The 23060-nt window shown below is 45.9% G+C and overlaps 2 protein-coding genes across 5 annotated transcripts in view; one reads left to right on the forward strand and one right to left on the reverse strand.

Moving 5' to 3' along the window:
• PPP1R26 (protein phosphatase 1 regulatory subunit 26) overlaps positions 1 to 23060 on the forward strand; it is a 117628-nt gene that overhangs the window by 28271 nt on the left and 66297 nt on the right. The gene's annotated exons all lie outside the window — the stretch shown is intronic.
• Positions 1010 to 21050, reverse strand: DIPK1B (divergent protein kinase domain 1B). Of its 2 annotated transcripts, none has more exons than XM_081897901.1 (5): positions 20912 to 21050; positions 5326 to 5460; positions 4285 to 4392; positions 2656 to 2832; positions 1010 to 2069 (listed from the first exon to the last, which is right to left on the reverse strand). In XM_081897901.1, the coding sequence occupies exons 2-5, from the start codon at positions 5380 to 5382 to the stop codon at positions 1257 to 1259; spliced, it is 1155 nt and encodes a 384-aa protein (XP_081754027.1). In that variant the 5' UTR covers positions 5383 to 5460; positions 20912 to 21050; the 3' UTR covers positions 1010 to 1256. The 2 variants fall into 2 exon arrangements, with proteins under 2 accessions (XP_081754027.1, XP_081754026.1); XM_081897900.1 differs by lacking the exon at positions 20912 to 21050 and adding an exon at positions 9580 to 10205.

The raw sequence follows: 23060 nt of genomic DNA on the forward strand, positions 1-23060 counted from the left end.
ATGCAAATTGATTTTCTCTAGAGTTAAAGATCTGGCTGGGACAAATGTTGTTATGCTGAACTTGTATTTTGCACAATTTGTATACGGTGATTGACTTTTTTTAAAAAAAAACTACAGCTTCCAGAATTCATTAATGGAAGCTGTAACTATTTAAAGTAGTATCATTGCATTTTAAATGTCTGGTATGAATATAGTCATATGCACAAGCAGACAAGAAGATCTCAGATAGCCCAGGATCTGGCTTCTCGCTGTTTTTTGTACTAGCAAAAGAATTCCCACCCACCCACCCCCAGTGTTGTTCTGCTTGCATCAGTTGCCAGCCATCCCTTTTTGGGTTTCTCTTGCAGGATGAGGTGTTGTCACCACCCAAAGATTTGAGAGTACAGCGGTGGTGTTTATGTGTCATGTGCGGCATGTATCTGATTGTCAAAGCTCCCCAACCCCCAGGTAAAATTAAAAAAAGAAAAAAAATGTGTTGATGTTGTAAGATGTGACAAGACTGGTAAGATTGGGGAATTGCCCAAACTAGCAAATTCTAGTTTCTAGGAGTGAAGCATGCTAAGGCAGCATTTTGCAAAAGATCTCTGCACCCGGTCCAGAGGCCGTGAGGTTTGTGGCTCTCTTGGAGCTTGAGAAGACACAGATTCAAACCCTGGCATTGCCAGCAAGCTGCTCGGAAGCTGGGGATGGGTGGTAGATCAGTGGCCCCAGGGTCAATCCCTTGGAGCATCTCCAGGTGAGACTGGGAATGTCCCCTGTCTGAATTGCTAGGGAGCTGCTTCCAGCCCTTCTGGACAACACTAAGCTAGATGAACCCAAGGGTGTGACTCTGCATAAGGAGACCAGGATTCAAATCCCCTACTCAGCCATGAAGCTCACTGGCTGACCTTGGGGCATTCGCTTGCTTCTTAGCCTATCCTACCTGGTTGTTGGGATAAAATACATTCACTACCTTGAGATTCTTGAAGGAGAGGTGGGGCATATAAACCTAAGGACAAGGCCAAAGAGATAGAGAGAGCACTATTTATTTACATCAGAAGCTGTTCATCCAAAACAATTTCCCTTGCTTCACTGACAGTCTGTCCATCCAAAAGGGAGGAGGACCCACTGGTTATTCCATTTGTCTTTTCCCCCATTGCTAAATCTTCCTTCTTGTATGCTTTTGGGGGAGGGGGTGGAGAGCAGAGTGCTCCCTGGCCCTCTTCCTATTCTGCGATCCTCTGTGTGCAGCATCAGTGGTTTTCGGCATCCCACACCTATGAATATTTGGTATTTGAGATTTTCTTCCACAAGAGTGTCTTGAGGCTGCTGAGCACCAGTGAGTGGTGGACCTCCATCTGGCTGGCCAAGCCGCTGAGGGTTGTGCAGGTCTTGAGCTGCTTCTGAAGCTCATCTTTCAGATCGGAGGGCGCCCCGTGGAGCAAGTACTCCTGCAGAAGCCCACATACCTTGGCCAGGTTGGGCTGGACCACGTCACTCTTGCACTGCTTCATGAGCTTGTCGCAGGGGGCCACGCAGTCCCTCCCATAGGTGCAGTCCACGTTCTGCTCGCAGTGGCGCCCTTTGAGGAAGCCCCGGATGGTCATCTCTGTCGCCACCTTCCGGAGGTCCACCATCTTGAAGTCATGCCTGTCGTTGTAGCCCATGTTCTTGAAGCCCGCCTCGCAGATGTAGAAGTTGCCGTACATCCCGTGGAAGATCTCCTCCACAAACTCCAAGAGGCCAATGGCGATCTTCGCTCTCTGCGGCCAGGCTGGGGAGAACCACCGGTGGAGGACCCTGTGGATGGCCGCGGGCAGCAGTGGCTGCAGGAAGCGAGGGACCTCCACAGTATAGAGGGAGGTGTGGCGGATCTTCTCGGTGACGTACAGGTCCCCACAGTGCCCCAGCAGTTGGGAGGTGTGCTCCTTCTCATGCAGGGAGAGCGTCAGCAAGAAGTCGTTCAGCTGCAGCAGTGCCCAGATGGATTTCGCCTCCGCCAGCGACAGTTTCCCATCTCGACTGACATCCGCCATGGCCATTATCTTGTTCACTAAGTTGGTGAAGGAGACCTGGTCACCTAGATTGGACTGCAAAAGACAGATAGTTTTTCATTTCATTTTACAGTCATACCTTGTGTTGCGTTTGCTTCAGGTCGAGTGTTTTCAGGTTGCGTCCCGTGGCAACCCGGAAGTACCGAAAAGGGTTACTTCTGGGTTTCGCTGCTCGTGCATGAGCAAACTAACGTCGTGCGCATGCACAGAAGTGGTGAATCGCAATCCGCGCATGCGCAGATGCGGGTTACATTCTGCTCATGTTGCGAACGGGCCTCTGGAACGGATCCCATTCGCAACCAGAGGTACCACTGTACTTCATTCCTTTTTTCTATCCTTTTTTCCCCTTTTGCTTCTAGCCTTTATTTACCATTATTAACAACCCTAAAATTGCAGTAGCAGGGTATTACAATCATCCCATATCCAAAGCAGATAAACAGTAAATAATATTGTTAGGAGCTCGCTGGCTTCCCGCCGCTACCCCCACGCCTGCTGGCAACAGCCCCACCCCTTTGCCCTCCTTCCAGGACTTCCAACTGCTAGTTCTGTTGTTTTGGATCCTCAGCTCCCTGAAAACAAGAAACCCTTCCCCCATTCCCTGCTGGTGTAGTGACAAATTCACTTTTAAGAAATTCAGGAGCATCTCCTTGAACTCATCCATTGATGTCCCCCGTGTCGGCTTGCTGAAAAGGACCACATCTCTCCTGGGGGCTGAGTCAGGGTTGCCATCGGCCTTGAGGGCCTCTTCAATGCCACATTTGATGATCACCTCCTTCTCTTTCCAGAGGCCGCTGTATACCTGCACCGAAGGAGAGGAATGTAACTTAGAGAGACAAACTGGATCTGCAGGACACAGATTTATTTGACAGGTGCCCAAAGTTCACAGAACGTAGCATTGGAAGGGGAGACACCCCCCCCCCCACACACAAAGGGACACTTAGTCCAACTTCCTGCATTGCAGGATTCACAGCTATGTTGAGCAGTTGAAGTATGTGCCTGTCAGTATAAGAAGAAAGATTCCAAAAAGGGCAGCCTGAATGATCAGGTGGATGCAACTCAATGTGTAAAGTGATGCATGCTGGGGCAAAATAAATCTTAATTCAACACATGCACTCCTGAGGTCTAAATTGGAAGTGGTGGACCATGAGCAAGAACTTGGTGCCATAGCAGAGAGCTTGATGAAGGTGTTGGGCCAGTTTGGTGGTCATGAAAAACACAAACCAGGCCTAGGGATCATCATGGAAGGAATTGGAAATAAACTGCCAGTGTCATTGTGCTGTTAAACAGATCTAAGTTGCAACTGCGTTTGGAATATTGTGTGCCATTTTGGTTGCCTCACCTAAAAAGGGATATTGTATATTATCATTTTTTTAGAAATCATTTTTATTGGCTTTACAAATACAAAATACAAATAAACAGAGAATAAAAAAGTATATCTATATAAAGAGATTCTCTGAATCTCAAGACTTCCCCCTGTCGCCTCCATGGGGTCTCATTTTAAATATCGACTACTGCATATTCATCAATACTCCATTTTTTATATCAAATCATATTATACATCATAATTTTTACACTACAACTAAAATCAAAATCCTGCCTTTGTTTCCATCTGCTTACAGTGGTCTCCTAAATAACTTATATATTTTTCCCATTCTTTTATAAAGTTTTTGTCCTTTCGGTTTCTGAGTTTTCCAATAAGTTTTGCCATCTCAGAATAGTCCATCAGCTTGGTTTGCCATTCTTCTCTGGTAGGGACTTTGCAAAAAAGGATATTGTAGTGTTGGAAAAGGTTTAGAAAATGGCAAGCAAAATGATTGAGTTGATGATGGAGCGACTCTCCTCTGAGGAAAGGACTTTTCAATTTTGAGAAAAAGATAGGCAATAAGATAAAAAAAATTACAAAATTATACATAGCATGGAAAGAGGAATGGGTTTTCTCCTTCCCTCATGGACTCATGGACATTCAGTGACACTGAATATTAGGAAGATCCAGGACAGACAAAAAGTCCTTCATGCAGCACACATTTAAGCTTTGGAACTTGTTCCCACAGGAGGCAGTTGCAGCCAGCAACATGCATGGTTTTAAAAAGAGGATTGGACAAATTCACCAATTTAAATGACCACCTTCTCACCAGCATACGGCAAGACTTAAGCAGCCTGCCCAGCACTGTGATGTCTCTACCTCATCCCTGCTCCCTGCCAACTTCAAAGTCTTTCCATAGCTCCAGCCAACGATGGAAAGTCAACTTACCTGCTGGGTGGGAGAGGACGAGAGGCAGTGCTGGAACACCAGTGTATGATCCTTGCAAAGGTCTTTACACGTCGACCCGGAAATTATTCCTTTATTATATTGGTCACACTAGAAAGGAGGAGGAGGAGAAAACAAAGGAATCAATAACTGTTAGCTATCATATCCCACCTTTCCTCAAAGGAGTGTGAGGTGGTGTATGTGGCTCTGCTTCCCCTGTTTACCCTCCCAACAACCCTAGGGTAGGGCTGAGAGACAGTGACTGGTCCAAGGTCAACCAGTAAGCTTCATGCCCTGGGGTTGGTGTCCCCTCAAACACTGCAGTTCTATGTTTATACAGCTCAGTTTCTTCAGCAAAGCAATGCGTTCCCATGTTACCTCCTTCTCTCCTGAACCAGGCAGGAAAGAGGATGTCATATTTGTCAGGGGAAGGAGAGTCTCACGTTTCTTCACTCCGGCCAAAAGCCTCTCCTGCTCCTTCCCCAGCAGTCGGGGACCATTCCTCATTGAACCATCATTAAATCAGAGCTCAAAGAACTCTTCATTAGAAGGCACCACTCTGGGCAAGTAGCAGATGGCAAGCAACAGCCACCTGGCCATTGAAGCCTCTGGGGGCTCCTTATCCAGCAGCCAAAAGTTCCAGGCTTCTCTTCTGCTCACTTGGCTTCAGATCCATTATAGGTCCAAGTCCATGCAGCACCCCAGCAGACAGGGAACTTTTTCCAATGGAAATGCTATCACAATAGACCTTAAGAGAAGCCTGGCTGCAGCTCCATCAGGCCAATGGCACATCTAGCCCACCATCCTGCTCTCACAGGGGCTGACCAGTTGTCCCGAAAGGAAGCCCAAAAGTAGGACCCGAATGCCTAGGACCTGCAATTCCTAGCAACTGATATTCATGCAGTCCTAGAATTGTAGTGTTGGAAGGAACCCCAAGGGTCATCTGGCCTCCAGCAAATGAGACCTCACTGCCTTCTGATGCAATATTAATCATAGTAATCATCATAATAAATAATTTTGCAAATGTGGATGGGGGACACTCACGATGATCATCTGGCAGACGTGTCCTCTGCAGAGTTCTGAATAGGACGAGTAATGCATGTAGACCACCCAGCTGCCCACAAAAATGCCCAGCCAGGCAAAAAATAGGTACTTGACCTTGATGCCAGGAAGACGGCTCTGTGAGGTTGGGAAGAGAGAGCAAAAGAAATTTAAGGAGAGCCAAAACAGGTATGGAAGGATATATCTATATATACACAAAACCCATATCTGTCAACGGGTTACAGGCAAGGTGATGGTCCCAGGCCAAGTACAGTGTCCCAGGCCCAGAAAAAATCCTGCTGGCACCACAACAGCTCAGGAGTAAACCCAGAGTTTCAGTTTTGCTTTTCCTTTTTCGAAGTCTGCCTGGATCGGCACCTGTGCATGCCAGTAGGCCAGTCAGCATGGCATATTGGTTAGAGTGTCAGACTGCTAGTACTTGGGAGAGACCAGGGTTCAAATGAGAAAGAGGTTCCCTGTCTGAAACATTGGAGAGCTTCTGCCAGTCATTGTAGACAGTAATGAGTTAGATAGAACAATGATCCCAGCTTGATAAGAGGGCAGCATCTTATTTAAATTGGCTTATTATTTAGAACATGAGGACTAGAGCCTTATTTTTTAGGTAAAAGCCTCAGTGGTAGAGCACCAGCTTTGCCTGCAGAAGGTCCCATGTTCAATTTCCAATGGCATCTCTAGGCCATGCTTGGGAAGACTCCTTGAAACCCTGGCGATCCACTGCTGCCAGTCAGTGTAGTCGATACTGGATAGACCAATGGTCTGTGTTGGTTTAAGGCAGCAGCCTTATTCAATTCACCTTCCTTCAGAACTTTGAGGACTAGAATTTTGCCATGATTGAGGGAGGGAGGGCCATAGCTTCCTATGTTCTTGTGTTAGAGGACTGTAGCACAGTTAGTCCTTGTAGTTCTAAACAAAGTGTTGAATTAAACAAAGGTCTGAGAGACTAGATGTTTGAGTTTCCAGACAGATTTGGGACGCAATGGCTGTTTTTCTTATAAACTCTCCAACTTCAGTAATAATAACTCTTAACATCTCCACCCCTAGGAAAGGTAACCATATTTACGTTTTGAAATCAGGAAAGCTTGCACACTATGTTGTGAAGTTTCTGGTTAGCCTAATACAGATTTTGGATTTATTTTTACAGATTACCTTTATTTTACTTTGTGACTCTTAGGTAGGAACTTGACTGTGCTGATTTCTTCATGTGAGTTTTGGGACTGGCGGTGGCGAGGGACGTTGTCAAGTTATCTCAACCTTCAACAACCTGGAGCCATCCTGATGTTTTGGACTACAACCCCCATCAGCCAGAAACACACAAACATCTGGCAGGCAAAGGTTGAGTTAGATGTATAACTAACTGGCTGATGGAAGAACTGGCTGGTTCCTCCCCCAGTGGAGAGTCAGCACTCTGGATTGTGGACTTTGCAGTTATGTAATGCACATTTTGCCTCTTTTGGGGCTTACTAGATGGAAATTCATGCCACTCTCACTGATAAAGGCCATCTCAGTCTTGCAAAGCAAAGGTGAATTATAATCTTTTCAGCAGCAGGTTGGGAGTCCTCTATTCTCAGACATTTGGTGGGATAGTTTTTTAATTTTGGCATTGTGTTGACAATTATTCCTGATGTGTTTAGTGAATAGGAGGGCTGCTTTGATTTTAACACGATACAGATATTTCTGTCTGTATCCTTTTAAAATTTTTGTGTATTTCAATGACAGAGATTCCTTGATTCCTTTCCTGGAAAAGGCATCAAAGAAATTAAACTGACAAAATATTCTACTGAGATGTTCCCAATGCAAACTAATAAGTCTGATTTGGCTCTGGGGCTGTGAACATTTCTTTCCTTACTTGATAAGTAGCTCTCTCCTTTCGACCTGAGAGTTAAAGGGCACCCTTGCCTAACCCTTTCAGGTGGGCAAGAAAGTATGTTGCCATTTGGCTAATTGAAGAATGGAAAGGAATCCCACCAAGTTTAGTGGGTGTTACTCCCAGGTAGAAGACAGGAGTGCCTGGCGTGCTCTGATCCAGGGGGTCACGAAGAGTCGGACACAACTAAACAACTAAACAACAACAACAACACTCCCAGGTAAGTATAATATAAGATTTTGGCCTTTCTCTTCAACAATGACCTGTACCTCTTAAGATGCAATTCCTAAAGCATCTCAAGAAGGCAGCCACTATTGAGGTTTTCACAATAGGCGAAATATATTGAAGCTTAATTCATCTGCCTTGTCACTGTTTCATCAGCTTAAAAAAAAATCCAACACGCTTGATTGACATGGCCCAAATTATCTCAATTTAGTGAGGGGGATATGGGGAGAAGTTGCAAAACAGTTTTTTAAAAAATGTCCCTTACAATACAATCCTATATTTGTTTAGTCAAATGTAAATCCCCTTGAATTCAATGGAGCTAATTGTCCAATGTGCATCTAGTCCAGCCTCCTGTTCTCACAATGGGCAACCAGATGCCTCTTCCGGGAAACCTGCAAGCAGGATTTGACCATAAGAGCACCTCTTCCCCTCCTGTGGATTCCAGCTACCGATATTCAGAAGAATCATTACTGCCCCTAATAATAACAATTGATAGCCCTTTCCTCCATTAATTTGTCTAATTCTCTTTTAAAGCAATTTACGTTGGTCACCTTCCTTTCTGTGGGAGTGAGTTCCGCAGCCTAAATGCACTGGGTGAAGAAGGATTTTCTTTTTCCTACCCTGAACCTTCCAACATCCAGCTTTGTTGGATGCCCACAAGTTTTAGTGTTATGAGAGAGGGAGGAATTATGCTATGCATAATTTTATAAACTTCTATCATGTTGTATCTTAAACTAAAAAGCCCCAACCTTTCGTCTAGGAGAGTTGCTCCATGTCCACTTTCAGTTGCCCTTTTCTGAACCTTTTCCAGCTCCCAGGCCAGAACTGTACACATTATTCCACAACTGGTCCCGCCCCCATAGGTCCATTGGCCTTTGAACTTGGGAAAGAGATGCCCCCTATTCTAACACATGCACAGACCCACTGGGAGCAGAGCAGAGCAGCCTAGCCACAGCCATGCACTATTTCTTACCATCGTCTGCAATGGATGTTGGGAACACTGGAAGCTACCTTCTGCAGGGCCAGACCCTTGGTCCACACTGACTGGCATTCACACTTCCCCACACTTCAGGCAGGGCATCTTCCCCAGCCCAACCTGGAGATGCCATTAGGGATTGAACCTGGGACCTTCTGCATGCCCAGCAGCTGTTCTGCTACTGAGTAGAAATCCTCTGGAAATATTTTCAACACTGACTGGCAGCACCTCTCCACCCATTCTGGCAGGAAGTCTCTTTCCTTTGCCCTACTTTGGATATCTGGACACTACTGCCCCTCTCCTGAGAATGGCAGGATTCAAGAGACGTCTCACTACCATTTCCAAGCCAGTTTTCATTCTTCACACACACACACACCCTTGCTTGATTTGAAGGGCACTTTGTGTTTCCCTGCTGCAGCATTTGCCTGGCATTTGGGCACCAGAGATGTTGCAGTGCAGAATGCCCCCAAACTCTTGGCCTTTTGCGATTGCCAGCTGGCCTGGCTGATTTGCATGGCTGCCTCCAAATGGGCCAGATATTATTCTCCAGCGCTCAGAGGCATCCCACACTGTCTCTGGCCTTTCCTCAATATCTCCCCTTCCCCCCCACACAAACCAGTCCCCCAGGTTCATTAAAAATAATAAATACACGTGCTTCCACAGTGAACACACTTCTTGCAGGGGCTTCTGCTTGTAGAAGCTAAAACCCAAAAACCAGAAAATGAGGGGCGGGTGTACTAGAAAAGCAGATGAACTGGTGCAGGAGTTCTCCACCTGCTTGTGGAGCCAACCAGGGGGGCCTCCTTCACCCCCAGGAGGTTCCTCCTGCTTTTTTTTACCTGCTGCACCAGGTAACGCCCAAGTACCCCTTTGGCGCTTAAGCAGTAAATGGTCCAGTGGTGGGGAAGAAGCTGCCTTTGACATTGACAAGCTTGTCAATTGCAAGAGGCAAAGGCGCGCGGCGCCCCAGTATACAATCTCCAACAAGAAGGGCGGCCTTTTTATCCTTATTTTTTTGCTCCGAAGCCTCAACCCATCTTCAGAGATCAATTCTCCGCCCCCGCCCCCACGCAGTACCTGCAACGGCACTGAGCTTCAGCTCGGAGGCCAGAGAGACACCCCCTCCCCTTCCATCGTTTCTCTCTCCATCCGCGCCCGCCTTCGCTCTCACCTGCAGCCCCATGGAGAGGGGGCAAAAAAGTACCAGCTGCACAACCCTTCTCATGCTGGGCTCTGGCAGTGCAGGGGGGTGTCTCTTTTGTTCCAAGCCCCCCCTGGAAAGAAGGGGGGAGGCGCTGCGCTCACGCCAGGCTGGAGAGGGCAGGGACTGGGGGGCTCGGTGGGTCCAAGGCAGTGGGTCTTCCAGGCTGGCCGAGGTGGGGGCCCCTGCTGCCTCCCCGTTTCTGCCGCATCTTCCTCCTTCTTCCTCCTCCTCTTCTGGATGATGCTGCGGAGACGCTCCTTAAAGGGGACGCCTGCCCAGGCACATTTCTGCCCGCCGATGGAAAAAGAGACCCGAGGGGGAGCTTCCCCCCTCCCCTTCTCCTTCCGTCCACTATCAGGTCTCCAGCTTCCGCTTATAAGTCTTTGTGGCATCTTCAGGCAGAAGGGAGGAGGCTTTTGGGGGAAGAAGGGGAGCCCAGCCCCCCCAAAAAAACATCCCTGGAGGAGAGAAGGGGGTCTCCCAACCCCAGGAAAGGCAGCTGGCTTGCCACATTTGGAAATGGGTGAAGTGGCGTTGGTACCTTCTGCATAACACACTTGGCATCCTTCAACCTTAAAACTCGCTCCTGCGAGAGGCTAGGAGGACCAACCACCTGGGCAGCGATGCTCTTATTACTCGCCCTTCGTCCTAAGGTCCGAGGGCACGTTACAACCATTTAAAATATAATTTTTTAAAAAGGAAAAAATAAGAGCGTTTCTGTATCAGGCCAGTGGCCCACCTAGAGCAGCATCCTCTTCTCAGTGACCAACCCAGTGAGAAACCTGCAGGCAGGACCCAAGCACAAGAGCAACATTCTCCCCTAATGTGGTTTCCAGAAGCATTGCTGCCTGCAGCTGGGGAGGTAGGCCAGAGCCATTGTGGTGAGTGGCTATGGACAGCGCTCTCCACCTCCATGAAACTGTCTAATCCTCTTTTGATGTCATCTTGCTTGGTGGCTGTCACTGCCGCCTGTGGGAGTGAGTTCCACAGTTTAACTATTTAAAAATTTAAAACAAGTTTTCCAAAACTTATAGTTACAGGAGGTACTATAGCAAAAAAAAAAAAAAAGCTAGAAGTCCATACAATGGCTTATATTTTAGATTTCCAATCTTTTTGCATCAGAAATCTTCAAAGCTCGAAAGAGGGTGAGACCAATTGGAGGTGGAGGCTACTGATAGCTACTAGCCCTGGTGGTTAGGTTTTGTGTGTGTGCAACAGGACCTCCACTGCAGGATGCTCTTAAGACAGGATGCTCAGTCTAACCCACTTGTGTAGAAATAGAGGAAGCTGGCTTAAACTAAGTCAGGCCACTAGGTCCATCTAGCTCAAGACTGTATACACTGATGAGCAGTGGCTCTCCAAAGTTTCTGGCAGGGTTTCTTTCCCAGCCTTGCCTGGAGATGCCAGCAAGGATTGAAGCTTGAACTTTCTGTATGCAGGACAGGTGCTCTGTATCTGTATCTACAGCCCTTCCCCTAAAAATAAACTTGAGGTTCCAGACCTCATGATTCTTAGTGAAGGGCTGAGTTTTCCAGAGCTTTTTGGCAGAGGGTCTTTCGCCAGTACTGTGTGCAGATGTCTCTGGGGACTGAACCTGGGGACTGAGCCTTCCATGTGCAAAGGAAAAACCATACTCTACCCCTTCAACATAAAATACGATTCTAGTCCTCATAGTTCAATTGAACAGGAATGTGGGGATCTGCCTTCTATCGAGTCAGACCGTTGGTCCATCTAGCTCAGTACTGTATACAGTACACTGGCTTGCAACAGTGGCTCTCTCCAGGGTTTCAGGCAGCGGTCTTTCTCCCCCAGCCTCTGGAATAAGATGGATCCAGAGCAGAATGGATTCTGAGTAGACTCAGTTGCCTCTGGAATAAGACCTCAGCCAATCCTCAGTCTGATGTTTTCTTTTCCTTTGCAATATTTTTGCCCTCTTAAGCATCTCATCTCTGCACACCACAAACTGAAGGAGCTCCCAGGAAATGGTGCACAGGTCAAAAACACCACCCACCCTTCAAGAGAACAGCTGTGTTGGAGTGCATCTCCCACAGAGGGGTTGGCACACCTGACATAGCCAGTAGGTGGCATGTTGAACTCAAGAAAAATAAAGTCTCCACCTGCAGATAGTTTGGAGTTAAAAGGAAATAATGTATTTATGCAAGTCTAATGTGCCATCAAATCTAAAGTGCACCTTAATTTCCACAACGTAATTTGGCCAAAAAATGTGACCATTAGATGTGAGTAAAAATGGTAGTTGTTATGTTTTTCTGTTTCTTCTTCTGAAATATAAAATCTCTAATAAAAGCAAAGTTAATAGGAAAGAAGGAGAACATTACTGGAACTCCAGACACACTCCGGCTCCCAGCAGCCACTGCAGATCATCTGCTTTGGTTGCAGTCAGCCCCACGTTTCATCAATGGCATCTCCAGGTGGGGTAGGGAATGTTCCCTGCCCGAAACCCTAGAGAGGCACTGCCAGTCAGTGTGTGCAGTGCTGAGCTAGGTGGACCAAGGGTCTGACATGATCTAAGACAGCCTCTCTTAGCCCCTGAAATTACTTCTGTTTATTAAAAGTCACCTTATTGTGATCTATCAGTGTAACATTCAGAACAGCCTAAGGTCACCAACAGTTCTGTGTCCCAAAAATCATACAGCAGGCATAGGCAAACTCGGCCCTCCAGATGTTTTGGGACTACAACTCCCATCATCCCTAGCTAACAGGACAAGTGGTCAGGGATGGTGGGAATTGTAGTCCCAAAACATCTGAAGGGCCGAGTTTGCCTATGCCTGTCATACAGTCTACATGAGGAAGAACTTTCTGATGGCAAGAGCAGTTCAACAATGCTGTGGAACAGACGCCCTCAGAAGGTGGTAGACTCTCACTTCCTTTGAGGTTTTTAAGCAGAGGTTAGAATCCCCGCGATGGGGTGAGCTCCCATCGGCTCTCTTGGCTAATAAAGCGAGATGAGTGCCGCAACCCCAGAGTCGGTCACAACTGGACCTAATGGCCAGGGGTCCCTTACCTTTACCTTAGATGGCCATATGTCATGGATGCTTTAGTTAAGATTCCTGAATTGCAGGGGGTTGGAACAAAATGACCCCACTGCCAAAGTCCTGGCTCCACAATCCATTGGAGGAAAAGCCCCTGAGCTCTCAGGAACTAGCCTGACCCCATGGACGCAGGTTTTGGACCACTTCCAACATCCCCTCTCACTTCCAAAGGAGGCATCCTTGATATGTGCATAGCCAGTCTATGAGGAAAGTGGTTTCTTGGAGGGTTTCAGGCAGGGGACATTCCCAATCTCACTTGGAGATGCGAGGGGTTGAGCCTGAGACCTTCTGCATGCAAAGTGAGTGTTCTGCCACTGACCTTCCAAAGGGAATGACCCAAGCACAAGAGCATTCTGCCCTTCTTTGGCTCCCAGGAACCAGGATTCAGAAGCATTACTGCCTCTGATTGTGGAGGCAGAGCATAGCCTTATCCTCCATGAATAGCCTCATCCTCTATGACAGGGACATCCAATTTCTAAGAAATTCCTTCCAGTAGCACCTTAAAGACCAACTAAGTTAGTTCTTGGTATGAGCTTTCGTGTGCATGCACACTTCTTCAGATACACACTTCTTCAGATACACAGAGTGTATCTGAAGAAGTGTGCATGCACACGAAAGCTCATACCAAGAACTAACTTAGTTGGTCTTTAAGGTGCTACTGGAAGGCGGTCCTGGAGGTGCTCTTGAACACGATTAGAGGGGACAGGTTGGTGGAAGGGATACAGGTCGGAGCGAAACAATACAAACTTAAAGCGTTTGCAGATGACTTAGTTCTGACATTACAGGAGCCAGAATCTAGTACGAAAAGAGTACTACAACTAATCCAAGATTTTGGTCGGGTGGCGGGATTTAAACTAAATAAGCAAAAAACCAAGGTGTTGGGAAAAAACTTGACAGATATTGAGTCGGAACGGTTTCAGAGAGAGACAGAGTTAACTGTGGTTAAGAAAGTTAAATACCTAGGGGTAAACATAACAGCAAAGAATTTGAGTCTGTTTAAAGATAATTATGAAAAATGTTGGTCTGAAATTAAGAGAGACTTGGATAGCTGGTCAAAATTGAAACTTTCATTGTTAGGTCGAATAGCTGCTATTAAGATGAATGTATTGCCAAAAATGTTGTTTTTGTTTCAGACATTGCAGATTGTAGATAAAACGGAGTGCTTCCGGAAGTGGCAGAAAGATATCTCCAAATTTGTCTGGCAGGGCAAAAAGCCCAGAATTAAGTTTAAGATATTAACGGACGCAAAAGAAAGAGGGGGCTTTGCCCTGCCAGACTTAAAGTTGTACTATGAAGCCGCAGCTTTCTGCTGGCTAAAAGACTGGCTACTTCTGGAGGACACGGATGTGCTGGATTTGGAAGGTTTTAACAATGCATTTGGATGGCATGCATATTTATGGTACGACAAGGTTAAGATTAACAAGGTCTTTAAGAACCATATTGTCAGAAAAGCAATATTTAATGTCTGGACAAGATACAAAGACTTATTAGAAAACAAAACACCGAGGTGGCTGTCACCTTTGGAGGCTAAGGCCCGAAAAAGACCCAATATGGAGGCCAATTGGCCAAAATATTGGGAAATACTAGAAAGGGATGGAGACAATTGGAAACTGCAGAGTTTAGAGAAAATGAAAGATAAAGTGCGAGACTGGTTACACTATGCTCAGATTAAGGAAGTGTTTAAGATTGATAAAAAGTTAGGATTCCAGGTGGAGAAATCGAAACTGGAAACAGAACTGCTAGAACCTAAGACCAAGGTACTTTCAAAAATGTATAACCTGCTGCTGAAATGGAACACACAAGACGAATTGGTTAAATCGGCTATGATAAAGTGGGCCCAGGATATTGGGCACAACATTATGTTTGAGGACTGGGAAAGGTTATGGACCACCGGGCTGAACTTCACAGCATGTAATGCTCTGAAGGAAAATGTAATGAAAATGATATATAGATGGTACATGACCCCAGTGAAATTGGCTAAAATATACCATTCGTCTGATAACAAATGTTGGAAATGTAAGGAAAATGAAGGAACATTCTTTCACCTCTGGTGGACCTGCCCTAAAGTGAAGGCCTTTTGGGAAATGATATACAATGAGTTAAAAAAGGTATTTAAGTATACCTTCACCAAGAAACCAGAGGCCTTCCTTCTGGGCATGGTCGGCCAGAACGTGTTAAAGAAGGACAGAACATTTTTTATGTATGCTACAACGGCGGCAAGGATACTTATTGCTAAGAGCTGGAAAACCCAAGATCTACCCACACTGGAAGAATGGCAGATGCAGCTGATGGACTATATGCAACTGGCTGAGATGACTGGCAGAATCCGCGACCTGGGAGAGGAGAGGGTTGAAGAAGACTGGAAGAAATTTAAGATCTATTTACAAAAGTACTGTAATTTGGTTGAATCCTAACAAGGAAGCCAGAGCAGAAATAACTGTCTACCATTAAATTATAATTTTTTATTTGAGTTTAACCTAAATACTGCACTTAAGAGCATAAACAAGATGATAATTTGCTTGGAAAAACTCGTTTTTAATGATGAAAGTGGAAGCGGGAGACGTGAGGGAGTCCACAATAGAATGAAAGGATGTTATGAAACCTATTCTGTTTGTTAAATATGTATCTGTAAAAAATCTTAATAAAAATTTTTATAAAAAAAAAAAAAAAAAAGGTGCTACTGGAAGGAATTTTTTTGTTTTGACTATGGCAGACCAACACGGCTACCTATCTGTAACAATTTCTAAGAGACTGCTATCTACTCCCACAATAAAAACAATGACAGTGATCTACCCATTCAATTGACCAAAGTGGTTGAGCTTTTCAGGGGAGGCTTCAGCAAAGTTGTTGAGCTCTTTTTTGGTTTTGTTTTGCTTTTTGGTCGATCAATCAGGATCAGGCAATTGACCAGGAATGCCCCGCGATTGACCGGTACATCATGATTGAACAATTGGACATCCCTGCTCTATGACATAAGAAGAACCTGCTGGATCAGGGCAGCGGGGGCCCACCTAGTCCAGCCTGCTTTCACAATAGCTAATCAGGCGCTCCCATGGGAAGCCGGCAAGCAACAGCAACTCTCCCATTGTTATTCTCCATTATCTGGGTATTCAAATGTAGACTGCCCCTGGGCATGCAGGTTCTACAAACACAACAGACCTCCTTAAGAAGAGCCTGCTTGCTGGATCAGGCCAGTGGCCCATCTAGTCCAGCACCCTGTTCTCACAGTGGCTAACAGGATCCCTATTATGAAAAACCCACAATCAACACCTGAGCACAAGAGCCCTCTCCCTTTGTGCAGTTTCCAGAAACTGGTATTCAGAAGTGATACTGCTTCCTTCAGCGGAGGCAGAGCATAACCACCATGTAGTAGCCACTGATAGCCCTCTCCTCCTCCATGAATTTGTCTAAGGCTCTTTAAAAGCCATCTGCGTTAGTTGCCATCACTTCCTCCTGTGGGAGTGAGTTCCATAGTTAAACTACATGCTGCGTGAAGAAGGACTTCTTTTTATCTGTCCTGAATCTTTCAACATTCAGCTCCACTGGATGCCCATGAAAGAGGAAGAAGGACTTCTTTCTCTTCACTCTCCGTGACCTGCATAATTTTATGAACTCTCTTTTACTTGCCTTTCCTCTAAACCAGTGGTTCCCAACCTTTTTGGGGCCACACCCCACCTAAGCATCTCTAAAATTCTGAACCACCACCCCAATTACATATAATTCTTATTATTCAAAAAGTGAACTCCTATTCACATGGAGGAAGCCTAAAAGGCCATTAACTTGGTCTAAATGTTCTCGAATTGCCCCCCTTTAAAAATCAAATTGCCCCCCTGTGGGGCGTGTGCACCACATTAGGAACCACAGCTCTAAACCAAAAGGTCCCAAACTCTCAGGAGCCACTCGAGATAAATCAGGGTGCCCCAGTTCTAGAGCCCCCAGCAACTCAGTTCTAGGCTAACACCTGTCTTGACATTCGTCCCTTCCTCAGCCTGCTGCAGTTGCCAGGGCCTTGAGTTCAGTTCTCCAGGGAACTGGGTGCCTGATGGTAGCTGAGTCAGGCTCCTTTTCCCCCCCTTAAAGCACGGGTTTCCAGATTTTGCTGAGGCAAGACCTTTAAACCTTGTGATAGATTGGGAAGAGGCAGCTGATCCAGATTTCTGTATTTTTGTTTCTGAGCTGGCTGGCCTCGGCAACATTAAGTGGAAGAATTTCTGCCCAAGATAGAGGGGAGGGCTTGTTCCAATTGCTTGGGGGGGGGGGTGGAGGATTTTTCTATTCCAGCTAAACTTCGTGTGATGCCTTTGCAGAGGTCTCTGGTGGTTTGCTCAGTCTGGTGCTGACCACAAGCACTTCCTGGCTAAACCTGCAAAAATGTGCAATCCTACTTTCACTCTTGTTATAGATAGGGGGGCGGTAGTGGCTAAACCCAATAAACTAACAATTTTTCTCTTCAATGGCTGGCCTAGTGAAGAGCAAATCTGTTAACATGACAAATGAGCCATCTGAGAGGAATCCTTTGGTCTGGGGAGACAGATGTTGCCAAGGTGATGGGGTGTGTGTGTTTGAAGTGACAGGAAAAGTGAGCTTTTAGCAAGGTGTTCTGCGAAAGAGGAGGAGGCGAGAAAGACTGGGATCCATGTTGGGCAGGCTGGCTGAGGGCTGGCTGGGAGAGATGCCTTGGATTCCAGGGCTGCTCTGCTGTGGTGGACAAGCCCCTCTTGAAATGACCATGCTGTAAGATCTGGACTCCCTCCCTGCAGAGTGAAGGTGTAAATAGGTGAATAAACTATATTTCTTAAAACTATGACAGTCTCCGTTGTGTCTCAATTCTTCAAAGGAACACAAACCCTGGTTGAGTGCTGGCAACTCCCTGGCCTCTTGCTACTGCTTAGCAGAGAGACGGAGAGGCATTCGGCTTTTCTAACAACTCTGAATGAGAGCTGAGTTGGGAAAGGGCTGAATGACAGAGCACCTGCTTGGCATGCGGAGGATCCCAGTTTCAACTTCTAGTTTCTCCAGGTAGAGTTCCTCCATCTGAAACCCTAGAAAGTCACAACCAGTTAGGTGTGAACATTACTGGGTAGGTGGACCAAGGGTCTCAGTAGAAGGCAGCTTCCTATGTTCCTATTTAACTCAGAACTATGAAGACTAGAATCTTACTTAATTTTTAGGGGGAGGGCCATAGCTCTGTGGTAGACCAGCTGCTTTCTGCCTGTGACTCTGGGGCATCACTGCCAGTCAGAATAGACTATGCTGAGCTAGGTGGACTGATGCTCTATAACTCTGTGCCATGCAACTTCTTATGTCTGATCCTTCAGTGACTTTGCAAAGGTTTCTGGCCCTGAAAAGCAGCCATAACTGGAATGAATGAATGACTAAATAAATGCATGGACTAGGTGTTTGGAGAGCAGTGGCGTGGGGGGAAATCCACTGACCAGCCTTGCAAGCTCAGCAACTGGTTGGCCTCCCCACTCCCTGGGGTTGTCCCTACTATCAGCACAGCATCTTGCTGGTCCTGGTAGGCACAATGGCTATGCTCCTGCTCTGCAGATGGAAGCAGCAGGAGAGGAGAGGGCTCCTGTGCTCAGGGTCAGCTTGGAGGTTTCTGTTTGGAGCATCTCGCTGGCTACTGGTGATAATAGGATGCTGGACTAGGCGGGCCATTGGCCTGATCCATGAGGGCTCTCCTTATCTTTTTATTTAAGAGGCGCCCTGCTAGATCAGGCCAAGATGGCCAACCCCACCAAACCCAGAATCCTCTTCTCTACAGGAACCCAGGAAGCCACAAGCCAGGTATCTCTTTGCCTCTTTACAGGGGGACATCCCTAGGTGCCTGGAGTCAATAAAACATAGTTTTGTGGTTGCTTTTATGTGATTGTTCTCATTTTAATAACAAGTTTGTCCTGTAGATGATGATAATTGCATAAGAACCAGCCCCTGACTTTATCAGAAAACAAAATACTTGGCTGGCTGCCTTTCCCAACACACCCTGCTCTTGTTGTTTGATTTTGTCAACCCTTCCCCCAGCTGGGGAAATTTTGTGTTGAAACCAGAAAGTGTTTCTGCTGGTGGTTTAAGTACAGGGAAGCAGAAGGCACCCTGTGGTGGGCAGAGCAGCTTATTACTGGGTGAAATCTGGGCTCTGGAATGTGAAGCAAGAAGAGACAACAGTGCTCCTGAGCCAGGTACAGACTGCATTTCCCTCCCTGCCAAGAAGCCACTGAGAATCTCATTTACATCAAGGATCAGGGAGAAGGATCACAGATGTGTGTGTTTTCTGGATATGTTCTGGGTCATGCCATTTCTGCTGGCCACAGAGCCCATAGCCAGACACCACAGAGCCCATAGCCTGACATCATATCCCTAGTCCATCTTGATTCATATTGTCTGCACTGACTGGCAGCACCTGTTCTGGCTTTTAAGCAGGGGGCTCTTTTAAGCAGGGGGCTCTTTTAAGCAGGTGAAGGCCTTCTGGGAAATGATATATAATGAGTTGAAAAAGGTATTTAAGTATACCTTCACCAAGAAACCAGAGGCCTTCCTCCTGGGCATTGTCGACCAGAAGGTGCTAAAGAAAGATAGAACATTTTTCATGTATGCGACAACAGCAGCAAGGATATTACTTGCTAAGAATTGGAAAACTCAAGATCTACCCACACTGGAAGAATGGCAGATGCAACTGATGGACTATATGCAACTGGCGGAGATGACTGGCAGAATCCGAGACCTGGGAGAAGAAAGGATGGAAGAAGATTGGAAGAAATTTAAGACTTACTTACAAAAATATTGTGATTTAATGGAATGTTAAGAAGGATGCTTGGTTATAAATAATTGGCCATCACTAAAATAGATCAGGAATTGATGATAAGAGAGATTAAGAGAAACAAATTTGCAGGAGAACTATTTTATTGTAATTAAATAAGCGGTCACAAAATTTGGAAATAAGATGATAATTTGCTTGACAAAAATTTATTAATGATGTAAATGGGAGCGGGAGGCGCGAGGAAGCTCAAGGATGATATGAAATTTTGTTAAAACAAAGCAATACTGTTTATTATTATTGGATGTTTTTTTTCTGTAAAAATCTTAATAAATATTTATAAAAAAAAAAAATAAGCAGGGGGCTCTTTACCAACCCTATGTGGAGATGCCAGCGGGGATTGAACCTGCGACCTTCTGCATGAAAAGCAGGTGCTATACCACTGATCTAGCTACTAAAAATTAATAGATTCCAGTCTTCAAGGTTCTGAATAAAGGGACTGACCTTCTGCATTTAAAGCAGCTGCTCCGGTACAACAGAGGTACTGCATTTTCCGAACTGGTGTTTATACTGGCAGGCTATGAACAAGGGATAATTTTGAAAAGCCACATAGACTCAGTGCAGAACACGGAGAATTCCCACACAGACCTACCCTTTTTTTCCTTTGCAGATTGCATTCTACAGAAAGGAAGAAAACAAAAACTTGATGCTCCCCCCCCCCCACTTTCTCTTTATAAGCTGCCTTAGACAATATTTCCACCAGGGGCAATAAATCAAAGCTAACACCACCAGGTTCTGTCAGTGGGCGCCAAATCTCAGCTACAATGCAACCCAACGAGCTGCCCACCCAAAACTCTCACCTGGGAAATGATATATAATGAAATGAAAAAGGTATTTAAATATACCTTCCTGAAGAAACCAGAGGCCTTTCTCCTGGGTATGGCCAGCCAATTGGTGCCAAAGAAGGATAGAACATTCTTTATGTATGCTACAACAGCAGCAAGAATACTCATCGCAAAGTATTGGAAGACACAAGATCTACCCACCTTGGAAGAATGGCAGATGAAGGTGATAAACTACATGGGACTGGCAGAAATGACTGGCAGAATCCGAGACCAGGAAAGAGAGATAGTGGAAGAAGATTGGAAGAAATTTAAGGACTATCTTAAGAAACATTGCAAAATTAATGAATGTTAGAATGACGTTGGTTTAGAAATTATGTGGTTTACAGCTGTAATGGTTAAGTAAAAAGAAAAGAAAGGCTAAAAATTAAATGAAAAATAAGGGAGAGGATTTGCTGAATTAATAATTAGAAATTGGAATACAGAAAGGGGAGGTATGAGGAAGTCGGGGAAGTAAGTTACAAGAAAATAAGGGATTGAAATTATACTTGTTTTTGTTTTTGTTTGTTTGTATTGTTGTTTTGTTTTGTTTTTATGTAATCTTTGAAACTTTAATAAATATCTTTTTTAAAAAAAAAACCTCTCACCTTCCCAATCTGCGTTTATGTAATACTGGCTTTCAACAAAAGCATCCAAAGTCCATCACCACGGAGAGGCCCTTAGGACATATCCTGCCACTGCCTTTTGCCAGAGTCACGATGGAGCAGTCTAACCTGGGAATAGCAGTGCACTTTGGAACGCAGCAACACACCCATCAGTACACAAGCAGAGCTGTCACATATAATAAATGATATGTACAGATGCAAATTTAGGCCAATACTCAGGAACCCTTGGATGCCAGATCTTACTCTGAGGAAAGGGCTGCCAGCATGATATTATGGGCCCAGCTGGGAGGGGGCTTTTTCAGCCTGAGGGCCACATTCTCTTCTGGGCAACCTTCCAGGGGCCATGTGCCAGTGGTAGGTGAAGCCAGAGGCAAAAATGGCTAGAGCAATTCATGCAATTTTACCTTTTGACAGTAAGCTAGATTCTACACTTGTATAAAGAGCCTGCAGGATCTGACCAGTGGCCCATCTAGTCCAACATCCTCTTCTCACACTGGCCAACCAGGAGCCTCTTCTGGGTGGCCCACGAGCAGGACCTGAGCACAAGAGGCCTCTCCCCTCCTGCACCTGGTGTTACAGAAGCATTGCTTTCTCCAGCTGGGGAGGCAGACCATAGCCACTGTGGCTTTTGGCCATCATCAACTACCTCCTCCATGAATTTGTCTAATCCTTTTTTTTAAAGCCACCTAGGCGATCTTTTCCCAGCCACCTAGCTTTTCCCAGTAGTGATGTATGATGTATTTTCCCAGTAGTGATGTATGGAAGTGAGAGCTGGACCATAAAGAAGGCTGATCGCAGAAAGAATTGATGCTTTTGAATTATGGTGCTGGAGGAGACTCTTGAGAGTCCCATAGACTGCAAGAAGATCAAACCTCTCCATTCTGAAGGAAATCAGCCCTGAGTGCTCACTGGAAGGACAGATCCTGAAGCTGAGGCTCCAGTACTTTGGCCACCTCATGAGAAGAGAAGACTCCTTGGAAAAGACCCTGATGTTGGGAAAGATGAAGGGCACAAGGAGAAGAGGACGACAGAGGACGAGATGGTTGGACAGTGTTCTCGAAGCTGGTGGCGTAGCGTGGGTTGTCAGCACCTGGGGCAAGGCAAGTAATTTGCACCCCCTAACCCATGGATTTGCGCCCCCTAACCCGTGGATTTGCGCACCCTAACCCTAACCCCCAGATGTTGCGCCCGGTGCGGCCGGCCCCCCCTGCACCCCCCATGCTACGCCACTGCTCGAAGCTACCAGCATGAATTTGACCAAACTGTGGGAGGCAGTGGAAGACAGAAGTGCCTGGTGTGCTCTGGTCCATGGGGTCACGAAGAATCGGACACGACTAAATGATTAAACAACAACAACAACAGGCCATCACTGCTTCCTGGGGATGAGAGTTCCAAAGTCTAACTCTGCACTGTGTGAATAAGCCCTTTCTTTTAACTGACCTGAATCTTCCAACATGAGAGAGAAACTTTTCTCTCCCCGCTTTCTCCACACCATTTTGGACACTATTATCATGTTGCCCCATGCGCACACGCACCCCACAGACCTCAATAGGTCAATGTTTCCTTATGATTTTTAGTAGGACCAAAGAAAGCACTTGTGCAATGGGAGGAGTCGAGCTGCAGATTTAGAAGCCGCCCCAATTTGCTCTCCAGAACCAATGGCTATACTTGCATCTCTTCTAAAGCATTAAAGCAGCTTAGCAATCAGATCCTCTTTAAGAGAGACAGTAAAAATACAAGCTCAGAGAGATGCAGGGTTTCCCCTTCCTGGTCTTGGTGCCGGCAAAGGAGAGGTCTCTTATCTGGTGCAAAGAGCCGGAGAGGATTCTGCACAAGAGGTGAAGAGCAAGAGAGGATTTAACTAAAATAACCACACCCTGCTGGTTATCTGGGGCATGGCCTGTCAGGAATATCCCCATTGAATCAAGAAGGGGCTGGTGAGCTCCTTTCCATGTGGGGTGAGTGTCTCATAGAACAATGCTGAATAGTGGAAGATTCAGGACAGATAAAAGAAAGGATTTATTCATGTAGCACATTGTTAAACTATGGAACTCAGTGCCACAGGAGGCAGGGACAGCTTAGGTAATTTTAAAAGAGGATTAGAAAAATTCATGGAGGGCTGTTGATGGCT

This window comes from Podarcis melisellensis (assembly GCF_964234715.1).
Source record: "Podarcis melisellensis genome assembly, chromosome: Z".
Classification (NCBI taxonomy): domain Eukaryota; kingdom Metazoa; phylum Chordata; class Lepidosauria; order Squamata; family Lacertidae; genus Podarcis; species Podarcis melisellensis.